Below are 20408 nucleotides of genomic sequence, written 5' to 3'. Positions count from 1 at the left end.
TGGCAGGGGGAGGTGGGTGTTTTTTTGTTTTTTTTAAATATATGACTTTTGTAACTATGAAAACCTTCTAAATAGTTTTTCTGGGACTCAAAAAAATTCTACCGCTGTGAAATGGTCAGAAATAAAGAAAACAGGCATATTCACATCCTTCAATGACCCCTTCCCTGCTGCTCCGAACCTGGAAGAAACCAACTGTGATCATACGCCATTGATCGTACACAAGACTGCTCAGTCAGTCACATGCTTTAGTGGTGCTTCCACCATGAATGACACAAGACTACTAAACCCTGTGATCGGCTGAGCAGTCACGAGCACAGTAACCAGCGCATAACTACAACTGGCTTCTGAACTTGAAGCAACAGGGACCAAGACTCTAGCGCTGGATGAGCGGGACATGGAGAGGGTGAGCATGCCTTTTATTCTATATTTCACACCAATCCACAGCAGTAGAATTTTTTTTTGAGTTCCAAAAAAACCCTTTAAGGCCACCTATAGATTATCCCATTTTAATTTCTCATTGATCAATATAGTAACAGGTCCTGTTTGACCAATTTGCAATTTTTCTCTCTCAAATAGCTGTACGATGATAGATCTGTACTTTAATTTATAACATGTGTTTGACATATTATAATTAGAGATGAGCGAGTATACTCGCTAAGGCACATTACTGGAGCGAGTAGTGCCTTAGCCGAGTATCTCCCCGCTCGTCTCTAAAGATTCGGGGGCCGGCGGCGGGCGGGGAGCGGCAAGGGAGAGCGGGCAGGAACGGAGGGGAGATCTCTCTCTCCCTCTCTCCCCCCGCTCCTCCCCACTCCCCGCCCCCCGCCGGCCCCCGAATCTTTAGAGACGAGCAGGGAGATACTCGGCTAAGGCACTACTCGCTCCAGTAATGTGCCTTAGCGAGTATACTCGCTCATCTCTAATTATAATGTGATTATTCCCAGCAAGAGAAAGCAAGTAATCTTGTAGATACGATAACTTTTAATGGCTAACAAAAATACATGATGTTATTGCGAGCTTTCAAACCTCTCAAGATTCTTCCTCAGGCCTGAGGAAGAAACCTGACAGGTTCAAAAGCTCGCAATAACATCATGTATTTTTGTTAGCCATTAAAAGTTATCGTATCTACAAGATTACTTGCTTTCTCTTGCTGGGAACAATCACATTTTACTCTACTGGCTAACACCATACCAAACTTTTTTCATTTGACAGGTTATGACTAGAGATGAGCGAGCATACTCGCTAAGGACAATTACTCAATCGAGCATTGTCCTTAGCGAGTATCTCCCCGCTCGGGAAAAAAGGTTCGGCTGCCGGTGCGGCTGACAGGTGAGTTGCGGCAGTCAGAGATCTCCCCTCCGTTCCTCCCGGCTCTCCCCCGCAGCTCCCTGCCCACCGCCGGCAGCCGAATCTTTGCTCCCAAACGGGCAGGTACTCGCTAAGGGCAATGCTCGATCGAGTAATTGCCCTTAGTGAGTATGCTCGCTCATCTCTAGTTATGACACATCACTGAATCATTACTGGAACTCATTATTCGTCTGTCTTTTTTTCAACAGAGCAAAAGGGACAGCAAACGGATGCCCAAAAAAGAAGTCACTATCAACTTATCAAAAACCATAAGACCAATGGATAGCGACGGACGGATTGCCGAGAACTGTGTTAATTAGCCTGGACCAGGAAGGTGCTCACAGGGGCATAGACATAGGGTTAGAAACTATTTGCTCACTTTAATTAAGGAGCTGAATACCGCAGGGAAAATGGAATCTTCTAAGAATTGATTGACTAATTATTTTCTTAAAGATGCTGTAATTTATTTTGCAAGCAAATGTATGATGTGAAAGCCCGATGTATAGAGAGGAACCAGATAGGGGTCGCAAAAGTTGGCTGCTGAGTGCCTTGAGTAAAACTTTTGAGCATCAGGTTGAAGATCATGTTGATGAGAATGTGGAAAGTCTTGTGGACAGTTAAGCTTCTAATGTATAATTCTAGTAGATGAGGTGCGTTGGATTATAATGGTTGTACTAAGAACATTCTACACCATGTTAATGCATAATCCATTTAATACATACTATGAGCCTCCATCTACAAGGTCAATGTGGATGTTTTTCTAGGGACTATCTCAAACCTTTCACAGAGTCTTTTCAATCTGATAGTAGAATGTCTCTCATATATAGTACCATAAAACAGAGACCCGTGTGTTGTGATTATACTACTCCTATTAGTGGATGTGTGCTTTCCAATGGCTTGGACACTGCATGCAATAACGAGCAACATTTCATCTCTAGATGCTAAGCCATTTTTTCTGCATTCAGGTTCATCTTAACATATAGATCTGTGAAGGACTGCAGGCCTTCAGAATGATGCTTGTGTTTTGCATGATCGCTTTTATACATTTCAGCCGTGATCAAACAAGTGCACTTTAATCAGAAACAAGTGTAAGATGTAAGTAAAGTAAATGAGTCTAACAAAAGAGGGGCTTGCTAGCAGCACTCACTTAAGCCCAATGTGGGCAGGACCCAAAGAATGCAAAGCCACAGAAAACAGGACCCGGACCTCCAATCCCAGACAGGGGCGTAACTATAGAGGATGCAGGGGATGCGGTTGCACCCGGGCCCAGGAGCCTTAGGGGGCCCATAAGGCTTCTCTTCTGCATATAGGGAGCCCAGTACTATGAGTAAAGCATTATAGTTGGGGGCCCTGTTACAATTTTTGCATCGGGGGCCCAGGAGCTTCAAGTTACGTCTCTGATCCCAGAAGAATACATACGAGTGAATCAAAGGCATATGGCAACATATATGGATACAAGAGAGTCTTTCAGTCCTTTATTCCTCCATAGCAGATGAATACAACGTTTCGACCTTTAAATAGGCCTTTGTCAAGCATATGCAACCTCATGCCTTTAATTCACTTGTTAATAAAGTAAATGACCTGATGACTTAGTAGGGCAGTTGGCACAGCATTAGGGCAACGCCTGTAGGTCCAAACAGGGTCCCAACTGGTCCCGATACTTCTGCACACAGAGAAGGGTAGCCAACCGTCCAGAAATTCCTAGACCATCCGTAAAAACAGGGCACTTTTTTTTCAGTGTCCGTGAAAAAAATGGATGCATCCATGATTTTTTTGAAGTTGGTGGTACTTGAGCCGGTCATTACGATTGTAGTTATCGTCATATTATAGCTCAGTGTAAATGTTACTAATAATTTTATATCAGTAGGGGTGTAACTAAAGGCTCAAGGGCCCTGATGCGAAACGTGAGCTGGAGCCCCCCCTCTATCTGTATCTGTACCCGTACCCATACCTAAACCATGCTGCACAGAGACATAACTTGAAGCTTCTGGGCCCCAATGCAAAACCTGGAACAGAGCCCCCAATTGTAATGCATTATTCTTAGTACTGGGCTCCCTATATGGAGAAGAAAGGCCTTATGGGTCCCCTAAGGCTCCTGGGCCCGGGTGCAACTACATCCCCTGCACCCTCTATAGTTACGCCCCTGGTATACTTATTTTCACCAGCTGTTCATACACCGGTCTAAGTAGGCTATATGTTGGAATTCCTGTGACAAATGTACATTACTTTATAAAAGTTTTAGGCAGGTGTGGGAAAAATGCTGCAAAGTAAGAACACTTTCAAAAGTAGACGTGTTAATTATTTATTTCTGTCAATTAACAAAATGCAAAGTGAATGAACAAAAGAGAAATCTAAATCAATATTTGGTGTGACCGCCCTTTGCCTTCAAACCGACATCAATTTTTCTAGGTACACTTGCACACAGTTTTTGAAGCAAATCGGGAGGGAGATTGTTCCAAACATCTTGGAGAACTAACCACAGATCTTCTGTAAATGTAGGATTGCTCAAAATCTTCTGTTTCTTCGTGTAATTCCAGACAGACTGGATGATGTTGAGATCAGGACCCCCTCTTCTTCTTGAGGGTGCATTCAGACGAGCGTGTTTATGTACGTACATACATGCGCACATAACCACACTATTAGAACCATTGGTTCCCTATGGTGTGTTCACATGTCCGTGTTTTACAGGTGTGCAAACGCTCACACCTGTAAAAGATAGGACATGCGTACACCGCATATGTCTATGGTGCATGTCAATATTCCCCACAGGGAGTCCTCTTGACATTGAACACTGTGACAGCACTGGCAGCACAGGCAGCAATCAGCTGTCATTCAATGAATGGTTGAGCGCTGCCTGTGATTGGCTTTCAGCAGCCGGGGGCTTTTAAATTGGCAGCGGTGAAGAGGTGAGTATATATATTTTTTTATTTTTTACACCCTGATGGTATTACAAGGTGGAGGAGTATCTGCCTGCATTTCTTAGCATTGAGGACACCACTAATTTTGACCAAATCCCCAACTCTATTTGCTGAAATGCAGCCTCAAACTTGCAGGGAATCTTCATCATGATTCACTGCTGCCTGCAGACACTTATCATTGTACCACTCTCCCCCATGCTTCACTGCTGCCTGCAGACACTCATTATTGTACCTCTCTCCACCATGCTTCACTGCTGCCTGCAGACACTCATTATTGTACCGCTCTCCACCATGATTCACTGCTGCCTGCAGACACTTATTATTGTACCGCTCTCCCCCATGCTTCACTGCTGCCAGCAGACACTTATCATTGTACCGCTCTCCCCCATGCTTCACTGCTGCCTGCAGACACTCATTATTGTACCGTTCTCTACCATGCTTTACTGCTGCCTGCAGACACTCATTATTGTACCGCTCTCCACCATGATTCACTGCTGCCTGCAGACACTTATTATTGTACCGCTCTCCCCCATGCTTCACTGCTGCCTGCAGACACTTATTATTGTACCGCTCTCCCCCATGCTTCACTGCTGCCTGCAGACACTTATTATTGTACGGCTCTCTAGCATCCTACACTGCTTCCTGCAGACACTCATTATTGTACCGCTCTCCCCCATGCTTCACTGCTGCCTGCAGACACTGCCTTCTGTTTTTGAAAAAAAATCTTACTTGACAGCATTTTTTCCTCACTTGCCTAAAACCTTTACACAGTACTGAGGCTTGTATTGAGTATTCAGAGGCTTGTGGATCTTAATACATTAGTTGCATCTAGTGGCACTTCTTTGTGCCACATGGAAACCTATGAGCTAGTGTAGATTTGTGCTATAATGTACATCAGTTTTTGACGTTCATTATAGTAAATGTCATGGGCCACGCATAGCCATCATCCCTGAATTTTTGGAAAAGTGGTCGGACCCAGTGTAAACCCGCAAAAAAAAGTTACAATTTTGGCACATATGCCAAAATTGTGAGATTTGTACGCCAGGAAAATGGCTTACAAAAATATGCCTTAAAGTGTTCTGTATTCGATCTAGAGAAAAGAAGGCACAGCTAGAAATAATATTTGTGCACCCTTTGTGGCCCGTACCATATACTTAGCAGATCCAAACAGGTCATTCTTTCCACAAGGTTCCTTACAGCGGTGCCAGTTGTACCACCCTGATGTCAGCCCTGCCTGTAGAGGTGATTAAAGTGTATGTTTGAGGACAGTAATTAAAATGCATTGTATGGGTTTATCCCAGAAGGGCTGCAAAACATTGCGTCAGGGTAATTGGAGTTTCAACACTTCAAAAAGTTGACTTTTTGAGAGGTACATTTCCCCTCTAGTTAAACTAGAATACATGTATCCTGATATATCGGCCATCAGATATTGATAGGACACAACTGTGATGTCCAACGGAAACCAAACAAGAATACTTAACTCTATTTTTATGGTGATATCATGTATTTTGTTTAACGAGTCACATTTTTATGACCTGTTGCTATACTAGTTAAGTAGATCAGATATTCTGTAATGTGAAATTGAAATTTCAATCAAGATGTAGCCCATCATTTTCACATATTTTTGGCACATGGCCTTGGTGTCGTTTTGATGCCAATGGTACATGAAATAATACTGAAATCTAGTTTTTCTTAGTTTTGGGAAAAGTCATTGTGAGGGTATTTGCTAAAGTTCCATGCCAGGGTTACATTTGAACTCCAATTACAGGATGGAACCCCTGGATGTAACCATAGGCCTCTATTGCTCAGATTGAGACCAATGAGGTCTCAGCAGCTTCCTGTTTGTTTGCAGCATTTATGTGGGAGAGAATAATGTGGAAGACCGAATCCCAATAACTAACAGGGTCCCATCGGAATCCCATTTTCGTTGATTCAGACATATCTTGGACAGAACTTGGGGATATAGTAAAAAAAAAACAACAAGATGTAAAAGGCCCCAAAAATGTAGACATTATGAAAAGATGCTGATTAATGCATCGTCAATCAATGTGTTAAAATAGATTATTAGGAAGCAGGTGTGTACATGCATGTAGGAGAGAAGCCTATATTGAGACTTTAACTGGGCAGATGTAGACCTCAAAAATTCTGTATAAAATTGGGGCAATTTATTGTTTGCCAAAATTAAGTAATGTCCACTCCCCCCACCCTGATTTACTGTGTTTCCTCAGAAATAAGACACTGTCTTATACTAGTTTTTGCCCCAAAAGAGGCGCTAGGTCTTATTTTTGGGATGTCTTATTTACTTACCTAGCAGGTTCGGTCGAGGTCCCTCAGTCAATTCATAAATCCCACCTCCACGACGTGATGGCTATGATTGGTTCTTCAAGCCCTGCGGCTCAGCCAATCAGAGCAGTGCTCGAAAAACGAATCACAGCCATTGCTTTGTGGAGGCAGGATTTATGAATCCTGTATGGACAGCCGAAGACTGCGGGAACCGCACCGGAGCTCTGGAGAGCAGCGGGCAGGACCTGGACCAAGCCTACTAAGTAATGTATTTTTTTTTCTCTTATGTGTGAATCTAGGGCTTATTTTCGGGTGGGGCTTATATCTTAAGCCTCAATGAAAATCCTGAAAAATCAGGATGGGGCTTATTTTTGGGGAAATAGGGTAAAAGGCTGTTTGGCATAATGAAGCCAAGATGTGTTCTCATTTTCACTGAATTGCGCAATGTATTGTGCTTTTGAACACCTCCTATAGACTTCTATGAGTCCTTTGCTGTGCAAATACGCACAAAGATAGAGCAGCTCCTATTTTTTTTTAACGTGCCCAAAATACGCTCAAAACATTGTTAATGAGAACGAGCACATTGACTTCAATGGGTTGTATTCTCTGCACATTCGGCCCAGTCTATATTCGCACTGTCCAACTATTACACAGTATTAGTAGTCCATCTGCTATGACAGACAAGAGTATATTGACTGTATCAGCGCACGTTTGCCAATATCTGGCAGAACTGCCTAGAAAAGATTGCTGAGGAACTTGGTCAACTACGGGCACAGCTACTAACCCTCTGAGGGAGAGTTGACAAGCCCCATATAGATTATATCATGGGACGATCTTGTTTTATCATGTGTTTGGCAATAGTCTACATGGATATAGTAGTATGCCATGCACAGTGCTGTCAGACAGAAGGGCTGCATACTTTGCCACCCTTAGGGCCCTTTTACACGGGATGGTAAATCATTCAGATTCTCGCATTCAGCAGAAATATGAACGATTATCGTTCAGTCTAAGTGAATGCACCGACTGAACGGCGAATGAGAATTCTCTTATTGTTTGCCGTTCAGTTTGAGCATGCATTAAGACTACATAATGATCTGTCTGTTAGAAGAGGCTGTCGGTTATTATGCATGACTGCCTGTTCACCGTGAATGAAGGCGATGAGCCGGACCGATCTCTATTCGCTTCGTCTCCATTCAATCAGCGATGAGTGTAAAAGAAATCATTGCTGGGACGACGGCTTGGGCATCTGTGTCGGATAGGTCATGCCATGTAAAAGGGCCTTCAGGTACCAATATTTCATTAGCCAGTATTGCACAAGTCTTTCCCCAGCAGTTTTGCCCTATCTTGCCCTAAACCCACAGATTCGCTCAGGTCCAGACTCACAGTACAGAGGAGGGCGTGCATGACTTAGTAATATCCTTCTGGGGTTGGGATGTTTTTGTACATAATTTATGGGGGTATATGAAAAACTAATATGGGAAGGGTCCAGTCTATGAATACACTGCCAGGTCTGCCATGTCTATGGCTTGGGTCCATTGAGATTGAAGAGATATCCGGCACATTACTCCTCCCGGTTACTAAATATCGCTTTAAACCCCTTCTTGCACTGAGGGGTTAAGTGTTTCTTATGAAGGGCTATTGTAATGTCTGTATGTAAATACCAAGTACAGTGAGACTTCTTATCGCTGCGATTCCTTCTTTTGTATTGTGTATGTTGCTGCAGTTACTTTTCTATGATGTGTACGATTGTTTCCTTCGAGGGTTCTCATCCACAGAAGCTTATTTCTTTCATTATAGGGCTGCTACATGCGCAATGAACTAACTCTCATCTGTATATCTGTTTTACAGATGCCATCCTGCTATTAAATAAGGCTTTTATGATCTTTTAATAAACTTTCTTCTACTCTGCATTGTGATGGTGTGATTGTGGTGGATCTCAGTAATGGTAAGACATTTCACAGCAAGATGCCCCTCATAAGAACATGATGGATTTGTGGTTCTAGCCAATCAGTTGTAGCTTTTTAACCCTTCCCAATCCAATCTGTATCCTGGTTTTCCTAGGGGGCTTACTGTTTTTCTGCTGTTATACAACGGCGCTATCTGCTGGCTAAAACCAGTACTGCATGAGGTGACACGTTGGATAGGCTCTGACAGCAGGGAGGCTGGCAATATAGAGTAAGAGAACCCCGGTAGATGTCTTCCAACATCGGAGCTGTACAGCCTTAAATCATAATGTCTTCAGAGGTCAGACAGTGGATTGGAAAGGGTTAATCGTAGGCCAACATAAACCAGGCATTACTCTGAATTTACTGTAACACCTAAGGCTATATTCACATGGTGAGGTCAAAACCGCGTCATACCCACTGTAGATTCTGATGTTAAAAACTCTCAGGTCTTAACCCTTTCCAATCCACTGTCTGACATCTAAAGACATTTTGATTGAAGGCTGTACAGCTTCCGATGTCAGAAGACGTCCGGCAGGGTATTCTTACTGTATATTACTGGCCGCTCTGTTGTCTGGGGCCTCTCCGGCATGTCACATACCGCAGTACTGGCTCTAGCCAGCAGATGGCGCCATTGTAAAATGGCAGAAAGAGAACGCCCCCTAGGAAACCCTGAATCCAAAATTGGATTGCAAAGGGTTAATATGCTTGTACTACCGATGGCGGTTTATAATTTACTTAGACCCGCAAATGCAACGCTGGTCTATGTAGCTATGGGCAGAAAACTGGCGGTTATTGTAACCAGCCAATCAGAGTGAATGTCACTAATTTAGAATCGGAAAACTTGGGCCTAATCTCTGTAATGATTAAAGTGACCCTCCAGGCTTGAAGAAACAAAGATGGCCGCACCAGCTTCTCTGACTACCTGGTGCGCACTGTACACTAGTAAGCATCATTAGTCCAAGATACTACTTCTACTTTGATTGACCAGTGTTGTCCACATGATCAGTGTTGGCCAGTCAGAGCAGCATATAGTTAGACTACCAATACTTACTAATACACAGTGTACATCAGGTAGTCTGAGAAGCGGTTTGGCCATCTTTGATTCTCCGGGACCAGAGGGTCACTTTAAAATAGTTTTCAAGGGACTTGAAAATGAGTGACCTACCCTTATAATAAGTCAATACAAAGGGGGTCCAACTATAGGCAACTTGACAGATGCTTAAAGGGGCTGTGGTGTGACCCTATACTTGCTGCTTCTTCTGCGTAACTGTTGTCACACTCATCAATCACATGGATGCTAAGTTCTATTCAAGTGAATGGCATTAAGCTGCAATAACAAGAGCAGTTGCTATAAAATGTTTGGTGCTTTGCCTGGTATGCAATGAAGAGGTCATAACACTTGCAGTTAACCCTGCAGCCCCTTCAAATAGCTGATTGGTGAGGGTACCAGGAGTTTGGACACACCGATCAAATAATGATGGCCTATCCTATAGATAGTTCATCAGTATCATAATTCAGAAACGCTATCTTTTCTCCTTAGGGAGAGCAACTATATACTATAAACTACGTGAGGAGACTCAAATGGCCATGCACGCTCCTCTGGGTAATATGCAAATAAGGGAGATGGAATAAATCCTTCACAGTCCCACCTATTGAAAGGCAGCATTCCTTCAAGTCAAAGTCAGACTTTTTATACAAGCCTTGTTACAATGACCGGGAACTAAAAGCAAAGCCAGACTCCATGTACAGACAGCTGTTTCAGGGTCAATAGGTGGCACTGTGAAGGATTTATTCCATCTCCCTTATTTGCATATCATAATTCAGAAACCCCTTTAAAAAATGGATAAGCATCTTTTTCATCTGCTGCCTACCCCTGTGCTCCGTTTTGTGGTAAACAGGACTAATGATTCGTGAAGATGGAGGGAAGAAGAAGACAATGCTGCAAAACTTTTTGCATGAAGTACTGCAATAGGAGTTTCTGCAAGGAATGCCTAGGAAGACTAAAGAGCTAAAGATGTCTATGTAACATACTTTGAATAAACAAGTCGTAACTGGAAGAAGCATCCAGAAATCAAGGTCATACTCTTACAGAACTGGTGAGGATGTACAGAGGCTCAAATGAGCTTCAATTTTCAAGAGTCCTTTAATTACCGTACTGCCTTATGTTATTTGCTATTATTCTGCTGTCAAGTTTATTGGTTGACCTTTCAATAAGCAGAAGTATAGATGGTATTATCATCCCTCCGGCTCATTCAGGCAATGCTGAATTTAATAATTATAAAGCAAATTTTGTGTACTCAAGATAATAGCAGTCTGTTACTACAGGGATTATTTGTACAGAACAAACATGGAGTATTGTGCTCTCTTCTCTATCACCAATGAACAACAGAGAGCCAAGAAAGCTCTAGAATGTGTTATTGCCATAATAGTCTCAAAAAGGAAAGTACCTTAGTGACAGAAAGATAAGGACTTATGTATGTAGGTATCAGTGTTATCTATAGATAATGGGGCATATCTACCATCTTTCGGAAAGGCATACATTAGAACTAGAGATGAGCAAATATACTCGCTAAGGCACATTACTCGAGCGAGTAGTGCCTTAGCCGAGTATCTCCCCGCTCGTCTCTAAAGATTCGGGGGCCGGCGCGGGTGACAGGTGAGTTGCGGCGGGGAGCGGGGGGAAGAGAGGGAGAGAGAGATCTCCCCTCCGTTCCTCCTCGCTCTCCCCCGCCGCTCCCCGCCGGCCCCCGAATCTTTAGAGACGAGCAGGGAGATACTCGGCTAAGTCACTACTCGCTCGAGTAATGTGCCTTAGCGAGTATACTTGCTCATCTCTAATTAGAACAGAAATATACGCCAGCTCAGAGCTAGGGTAGGTTTACATCTGGTGCACGGATGTGCCACCAGATATGACAAATGTATTAAGTGCCCGTTCACATCTGCATTGGAGATTCCATTTTCCTGATCCATTATAAGAGGAGGATAATGGAATCCCCTCGATGAAGACTTGAACCAACGGAAACAAACAGACTCTAATGAGATCCATTTGGTTCCTATCATTTTGTCCAGTAGGACTCTTTTGTCTGGCATTTTATGCCAGATCTGTGGTGGAGGCTGTGAACAGATGCTCTGGTGCAGATGTGAACAAGCCCTAAGAGGCTTGCACCAATTTAGGATAATTACTTCAATAATCGCTAAAATGGGCAATTACAAGCAGCTGTTGTCCCGTGTAAAAATGGTCCCATCAGAACGCATGAGAATCACTCACTTGTTGTTGTCGATCACTTTTTAGCTAAGTTTAAAACCAGGCTGTCTGTTTACTGTGAATGGAGACGGGTGGCCAGAAGAGATCTCCTACATGCTCCACCTCCATTCAATGAGCGACTACTGTATAAAATATAAAAACACACAAGTGATATCACTGGAATGGCTTGATCCCCATTTTTTTTTTACCCCATACTCATCTCCCTTCATCCAGATGGGTTCTTCTTGGGTCTGGCTCTCAGCGTTGTCAATGTTTCAAGTGGGTGGTTGCCATCACTCAATCTCAGTGTAGGACTTGATTGACAGTTCATGTAGTTCTCATATTTAAAATAGATCTGTTAGTTTGATTGACTGCAGATTGACTTGGAGCCCTGGCAATAGCTTGTTGCAGCAAAAAGATTTGTCAAAAGACGTATCTCCAATGTTCATGTCCAGATTTGGTGAGCCAATGTCCAGCCTCCTTTTCCTGTTTTACTTTGTGTTTTTTTTAATGTTATTCCCCTTCTTGTCTTATAAATGATATTCTATGAACTCTCTAGAGTGTGAAGGCCTCAGGATATCAGCAGATATTCATACCACAATTCACATTGTATTTGATCTGAGCATGGGATCAGAAGTGCCAATATACACGAATACCATACATGAAACCTTAGAAATAAGGAGATGCACCATAATAATCATCAATAACATAGCCCTAGTATTTTATTTTCCATTACATAATAATAAAATTATTATAAAGTTATGCATTCATTAAAGGCGGCCCTCCCAAAATTGATTTTCTGAAATCTGAAATGAGGACCCTTGACGCGGGTTGCGAGCTCACGTATTTTGGCTAAAATATTAACCAATACCTTGTATTTATCGGTATTTCTTTGCAACATACAGTGCGGCTCTGGACGCTGGAGGAGCCCTGGGTGCCAGTGTTGTTCACCTATTGGGTGCAGGGAAACCCGCTGGATTGAAATATGACATCATATTGTAAGCCTGAAATGTGCACTACACATACTATATGGCCTGACACCCTGCATCTGTTTCTTTTTGCAAGAATAGTGCCAAGCAGCTGCCCCCTCAATATAAGGAAGGTGTTAGTGGTGCAAATTGCTCCTCCATTTAGCATTTTGGCTGTCTGCATGTTGAGGGATGTGGTGCTTCTACCTGCCTCTCAGTACATCAGTAAGTATATGGACGCTTTTTGTGAATTTTTTTTTGTCTGTTTGTATTCCCCTTTTCTGCGATTTTAATAGTGTTACTGTAGGGACTTACAAGTAAGTGAAATTTGCACGCACATTACACAGAAAAGAGAATAAATGGATTTCAATGGGTTCATTCACATGCGCGTATTTTGCATGCATATTTTGGTCACGCCAAAAAAATACGCAGGGAAAGAGCATATACTGAATTAATTAAACTAATTGGCCATTTTAATGGCTCAAAGCATTGTTGCGTGTTTTTTTGCGCACACAAAAAGTACAGTAAAAAAAAGAAATCGCAGTTGAATGCGCAAATATGTGACGTCAATTCTTCAAAAATGCTAAGCAAATGCCTGCGTAAATATGCATACGCTCGTGTGACACCGGCCTTAGACTAACTTTTCATTCGTTTTTTTCGATTAAGCTGTGTGAGGGCCTTTTTTTGGGAGGGGGGGTATTGTTTTTATGACTACTATTTAACATTTACAGTGTTTATCCTTTGTGATAAATATTGTGTTATTTTAATAGTTCAAACGAACATGGCGATACAAAATACTGTTTGTGGGTTTTTTTCATTTTAGAGTTTTTGTGAGAAAAACAGGAAAAGGTTTTTTGTTTTTGAACATTTAATATATATTTTTTCACTGTTTAAAAAATGTATTCAACATTTTAATTTAGTTCCCATCGGGGACTTGAACTTGCAATCACTTGAATTATGTATCTAGTATGTAGTGATTTTTTATATTGCCTATCAAACCCTGGCGGCAATCAAATTAAAGGGGTTGTCCCATGAAATCAAGTGGGGTTATACACTTCTGTATGGCCATATTAATGCACTTTGTAATGTACATCGTGCATTAAATATGAGCCATACAGAAGTTATTCACTTACCCACTCCGTTGCTGGCGTCCCCGTCTCCATGGCTCCAACTAATTTCTGCATCTTCTGGCTTCTTTAGACGCGCTTGCGCTGTCCGGTCTTCTGCTCTGCTCGCGCCGGAAAGCTGGTCTTCTCCGCGTCATCGTAGCTCCGCCTCCGTCACGTGGTGCCGATCAGCCAATTAGGTGGCTGTAATCGGCAGTGGAACGCAAGACATCCACGGTGCACCATGGGAGAAGACCCGCAGTGCACCATGGGAGAAAACCGCGGTGCATCATTGGGAAAGGACTGGCGGCCATCTTTAAAAGAAGAAAAGAAGAAACTGCCCGAACGGAGATGCAGGTAAGCGATTTAAAAAAAAAAAAAATAACAAAGGGATTGTTTTTAACGGGGCACAATGTGGGGGTAGGTAGAAAAAATTTTTTTTTGATTTCGCCGCGGGACAACCCCTTTAAGCTCTGACAACAATCATTAACTATTTAGGAGTACACGTACCAGCCCACCCGCCCAGAATGATGCATGGATGATATGGGAATAAAAGTGGAAACAAAACCAAACACAGCTGATCCATGGTCATAAAAGATGGCTTTAGTGTAGTAGATAAAATCCAAACAGGAAAGAACCATATAATGTACCTTCTGTTGTGTTTCAAATTGACACGCTGCTCTTAGTCATAGCTATGACTATTTAGATGCCATGTCAAAGTTGACTGCACATCTAAGCAGCCGGCTGGAGGTGTTACCATGGCAGCTCATGGACTAGTGAGGGTTCCCAGGGCCGCCATGTATGAATGCCAACATTGAAAAGTGCTTGCAGCAAGGGAGAGGAAAGTCCAGGACCTCCATAAAAGCAAAATCTTCATTATTATATCATCATTAAAGCCTATATTACAGTACAATGCTTACGTGTTTCGAGCTGCACACTAGCTCTTGGTTACAGCATACAAAAAATGAAAAACTGATTGTATTTAGAACTATAAGGACCAATTGCCACATTACAATTAGCATAAGGGCGTCACCCTATAAACAGCAAAAAGACATAATAACACACAAGTCAATATAGCCTAACAAAGCCCATAATAAATATACAGCAAATCACTTCTTTAATTTAACCCTTTTGGATATCAGGTGGATAATTTTAATATCCAAAATGCCTCTCCGTCGAAAAATGTTTTTCTTCAGCTTCCCTAGGCTGGGTTCACACGGGGCGGATTTGCCACGGAAATTCCGTGCGGAATTTCGCCGCAGCAAATCCGCATGCGGCCGCTAATCCAGGGATTAGCCAGCCATGTGGATGAGATTTCTCAGAAATCTAGTCCACACGGGACGGCAAATCCGCTGCGGCTAAGCCGGCAGAAGCCGCTGCTGCGGCGCGGATTTGCCGATTGCAGCATTTCTATTTTTTTTTTCCGCTGCGACCACACTCTCCTCTAGGGGAGCGCCGGCCGCAGCGGAAGAGCGAGCGGGCGGGCCGCTTCAAAGCCGCTGCGGATCTCCCAGCAGAAATGTCACGGTTTTTGCTGTGGCCAAACCGTGACATTTTCGTCGGGAATCCGCCCCGTGTGAACCCAGCCTTAGGCTGGATTCAGACGACCGTATATCGTCTCGGTTTTCACGCCGAGCGGATATACGGTGTCCTCCTCTGCAGGGGGGGGGGGATGGAAGAGCCAGGAGCAGGAACTGAGCTCCCGCCCCCTTTCTCCCTCCTCTCCGCCCCTCTGCACTATTTGCAATGAAAGGAGCCGGGGCGGGGCTACGTTGCGAGGATTAGCCCCGTCCCGCCTCTCCTCTTTGCAGATAGTGCAGAGGGGCGGAGAGCAGGCGGGAACTCAGAGCACTGCTCCTGGCTCTTCCAGGCTCCCCCCTGCAGAGAGAGATGACATATATCGGCCAGTGTAAATACCCAGCCGATATACGTTCGTCTGAATCCAGCCTTAGGCCTCGGTCACACGGGCATTTTTTCCCGCGATTTGCGGATCGCATGACGAATGCGCATCCGCAAATCATGTGACCGGGGCCGAAAAATTGCCCGTAAAATCTGCTCCTAGCCGCGTTTCATTAGAAACGGGCCGGAGCAGTGCAGCGCTGTCCAGCGCATTGAATTCAATGGAGCCGGCAATACAGCTGGCTCCATTGAAAGCAATGGGCTGCGGGCGATCTCAGGATGAATTTTCGGGAAGGGCTTAAAAATATAAGCCCTTCCCTGAAAATCATCCAAAACTGTGTAAAAAGTTAAAAAAAATATATACTCACCTTGTCCCGGCAGACGGAGTTCAGCCGTGGCCGGCGGCAGTTCTCCTGAACTGCTATGAGTAGTATTCAGCAGCCGGGGATTTAAAATCCCCGCCTGCTGAATGAGCTGCCTCTGATTGGTCACAGTCCTCACCAATCAGAGGCAGCTCTCACTCACCCATTCATGACACTCACCTAGCTCAGACAGCTGTTTTAAATTCATGAATGGGTGTGAGTGAGATCTGCCTCTGATTGGTCAGGCTGTGACCAATCAGAGGCAGCTCATTCAGCAGGCGGGGATTTTAAATCCCCGGCTGCTGAATACTACTCATAGCAGTTCAGGAGAACTGCCGTCGGCCGCGGCCTAATTCCGTCTGCCGGGACAAGGTGAGTATATTTTTTTTTTTCACTTTTTACACATTTCTGGATGAATTTCAGGGAAGGGCTTATATTTTTAAGCCCTTCCTGAAAATTCATTGTGCGATCGCCGGCAGCCCATTGCTTTCAATGGAGCCGGCTGTATTGCCGGCTCCATTGAATTCAATGGGCAAACATCGTTCTTCTCTGCCACAGCTGTTACAGCTGTGGCAGAGGAGAACGATTTGTCTACTATATGTTCTCAATGGGGTCGGCGCTGCTGCCGCCGGCCCCATTGAGTGCATATAGATAAGAGAACAGGAATCGCAGATCGCAGATAGGTTCGATCTGCGATTTCTGTTCTATAATTTATCGGACAAGCGCATAAAAAGCGCTCATGTGTCCGATACCATTGCAAAGCAATGGTTTTATAAAATCGCACATCGCATGCGCAGATCGCACGGAAAATCGCCCGTGTGACCGAGGCCTTATAGTGCATCCCACATACATTAAACAGCAAAGTTTGGATGTGATTATGTTAAAAACGTGATGTAAATCACAATTTAAAAATGGTTTTATACTAAATGTATTTCAGCTGTCACTAGTAGAAAATGTCAGCTTTTGACTCCATATGCACATACGTTCCATCGGATGCCTCCGCAGTCATAAGAGCCTTCTACTGTGATTTTAAGTTGTGAAATGACAAGTATTATATAGCACAAGACACAAAGTTTTATTCTCTTGGTAATGTTCGTGTAGGCCCGGCGCTCACTAGCCCACCAAACGTAACACAAGCCTTATGACAATGATTGGGAATTGGAAGCCGAAGCCAGAATAACCTCGCTCAGACAGCTGTTTTGCAGTGATTGCCCCTCATCAGTGTGCAGTAGGTATCTGGATTGACTAGTGAGAGGCCTATAGACATGGGTCAGGAAGGGGGTTGTTTCTCCTTAAGGAGAGCACCTAGGTGTGTGAGGAGACTTACTCTCTCATTTTGTGCACATTTGTGCAGCTAAAGTCCCCGTAGAAGTCTATGGGAGGTGCAGAAATACACACTCAATATGTGCACAAATGCGCAATACGCTGCGCAAATCTGTGAAAAAAAACACATCCTGACCTCCTTGATTTAACGCCTTCCCGCTCCAGGACATGCATTTACATTCTGGAGCGTTGGGGTATGTATGAAGAGAGAGTTGCGGGGCAACCTCTCTTCATACAGCGCGAGCATCAGCTGTTTATTACAACTGACACCCGCGGGCAATAGCTGCAATCGTCAGTACGGCCGATCGCGGCTATTAACCCTTTAAATGCCGCTGTCAGTTCTAACAGTGGCATTTAAAACCTATGGCCCCCCTGCGGTGAGATCGGGGGAGCCGTCCAGGTGTCATGGCAGCCAGGGGCTTTCTGAAAGGCCCCAGGGCTGCCTTGAGAGACTGCCTATCAAGCCATCCCCGTGGGGTGGCTTGATAGGCTGCCTGTCAGAAAGCAGTATGACGTATTGCTATAGCATTACGTCATACTGCAGGAGCGATCAAAGCATTGCATGTTGTAGTCCCCCAGAGGGAGCTTAAAAGAAAAGTTAAAAAAATGATCGATAAAGTTTTATTAATTGCTTAAAAAAAAGTAATAAAAGTTTAAATCACCCCCTTTTGACATATCTATAATAAAAAAATGAAACTCATAAAAGAAAAATACATATTTGGTATCACTGCGTCCGTAAAAGTCTGATCTATCAAAGTAGCGCATTATTTACCCCCCCCCCACGGTGAACGTCATCTGAAAAAGAAAATAAAGAACACCAGAAGTGCACTTTTTCAGTTATCCTGTCTCCCAGAAAAAACGCAATAAAAAGTGATCAAAAAGTCGTATGTATCCTGAATTGGTACTAACGAAAACTATAGGACATCCCGCAAAAAATGAGCCCTTGCTCAATTACGTTGACAGAAAAATAAAAAGTTATTGCGCACAGAAGATGGCGGCAGAAAATAATTGAAAAAAATTAAATGTCTTTGAAAAAAAAAAAAGTAGTATAGTAAAAAAAAAACCTATACAAGTTTGGTATTGTAGTAATCGTACTGACCCATAGAAGTTATCATGTCATTTTTGTTGCAGTTTGTGCGCCGTAGAAACAAGACGCACAGAAAGATGGCAGAATGTCGTGGGTTTTTTTTTATTTTACTCCACTTAGAAATTTTTTTTTAAGTTTTTCAGTACATTATATGGTAAATTAAATAGCACCATTGAAAAATACAACTCGTCCCGCAAAAAACAAGCCCTCATACAGCGACCTCGATAGATAAGTGAAGTAGTTGCGATTTTTTTTAAAGGGGGGAGGAAAAGAAAAACTGGAAAAAAAAGGGGGACGGGGGGCAGCATCATTGAGGAGTTAAATCACCTTTTAAATCGAAGTTGGAGTGTGTTGCACACGCATATGAACAGGCCCTGCGTGCACATAAAAGTACGGTACAATGCACCTGTATGCATGCAAAACAACCTCAATTACTCCACAAATACGTCCACACGTATACTAATGCTACCCTTTTTTAACATGTAATTTCACATGTTTTTTTAAGGACCCGTAGTTCTTCTACTTGTTGTGCTGTGAGGCCGGGTTCACACGGGGAGCAACTGCCGTGTGAACTTTCCGCACAGAAATTCCGCCTGCAATCCTAAGCCCGAGACTAAGCAGCAAAGTGGATGAAATTTGCAAAAATCTCATCCACACGCTGCGGACAGTCCATTGTGGAGAAACTGCGCTGAAACTGACATGCTGCGCGGAACTCAAAGCCGCGGCATTTTATTTGTATCGCCGTTTCCGCTGTGGGCTCTCTACTCTCTAAGGGGAGAGATTCCCGCACCGGAATAGAGGCAGACAAGCCGCTTCAATTCTGCGCCGAACAGCGCGGGTTTTAAAGCTGCCTTTCCGCTGCGGAGATCTTGCGGAATTTCCATGCAGTCCTGTTGCGGACATTCCGCAGGATTTCCATCCCGTGGGAACGCGGCCTACGCCACTTGAGTTACAGCCTGAGTTAAGTGCGTGCAAAAAAAGGAATTGAGGACAAGCCCATTAAAACCAATGGGTTCTATTCTCTGCATATTGTGCAATACATAGGTGTGAAGCCAACAGTAGGGAGACCTGTACAATATTAGGGCTCCTTCAGGTGAACGTAATCGCGCTGCGAACTGGGTGTGCGGAATTAGTGAGTGTAATAAGCAGAGAATAGAAACTTTTGATACCAATTGCTTTTTGCATGCATTTCGTGTGCAAGCAAAAAAAAATAGGCCCTGCTCTGCTTTCCTTGCTATTTGCACACCAAGGGCCCCATAGCAGTCTATGGGAAGTATTGTGCAACGGGATGCACAATACGCTGCGCAAACTCTCCAGGGCAAGTACACACCAGGACCCCATTAGGCTTTAGAGCCATCAGAGCGGGTGGGGTGTTCCCTACCCATGTGAACATGCCGTGCCTGTGAAAATACCTACAGGAAGGTATGCAGGCACGCGTGCAAACTAGCCTCGTTCACTGGGCAATTATGTTGCGCTGAGGTGAGCGGTTTTTGCGCACACCGTTGTCTGAAGCCGCCGTATGGTAGGTGGTGTTATACCAGTTTTATATGAGTGTATTATAGGTCCATTTATATGCCTATAGTATGGATGAGTGTCAACCCAACTGCGGGCCTACTGACCCGAACTCAGAGAATCATAGGGATCTTTGATGGCAGACTGGGACCCTGGTCTGTATTACAGTACATATGTGTGCTCATAACATGCTTATGTGACACTGGGTTTAATGTCACGACTAGAGATGAGTGAGCATATTCTCTAAGGACAATTACTCGATCGAGCATTGTCCTTATCGAGTATCTTCCCGCTCGGAAGAAAAGGTTCAGCTGCCGGCGCGGGTGACAGCTGAGTTGCGGCAGTGAGCAGGAGGGAGCAGGGAGAGAGAGATCTCCCCTCCGTTCCTCCCCGCTCTCCCCCGCCGCCAGCAG

At 43.9% G+C, this 20408-nt stretch overlaps 1 protein-coding gene across 1 annotated transcript in view; it reads left to right on the top strand.

The window, feature by feature from the left end:
- Positions 1-2124, top strand: part of BAALC (BAALC binder of MAP3K1 and KLF4) — a 61237-nt gene extending 59113 nt beyond the window's left edge. Inside the window, exon 3 of the mRNA XM_066579048.1 lies at positions 1557-2124. Within this exon, the coding sequence (XP_066435145.1) occupies positions 1557-1667 (111 nt within the window). The 3' untranslated portion in view covers positions 1668-2124. The remainder of the gene's footprint in view (positions 1-1556) is intronic.
- The last annotated feature ends 18284 nt before the right edge of the window (positions 2125-20408 follow it).

This window comes from Eleutherodactylus coqui, chromosome 9 (genome assembly GCF_035609145.1).
Source record: "Eleutherodactylus coqui strain aEleCoq1 chromosome 9, aEleCoq1.hap1, whole genome shotgun sequence".
Taxonomy (NCBI): Eukaryota; Metazoa; Chordata; class Amphibia; order Anura; family Eleutherodactylidae; genus Eleutherodactylus; species Eleutherodactylus coqui.
Note: the sequence above shows the minus strand (reverse complement) of the source record. Positions and strands in the feature narration are given on the sequence as shown.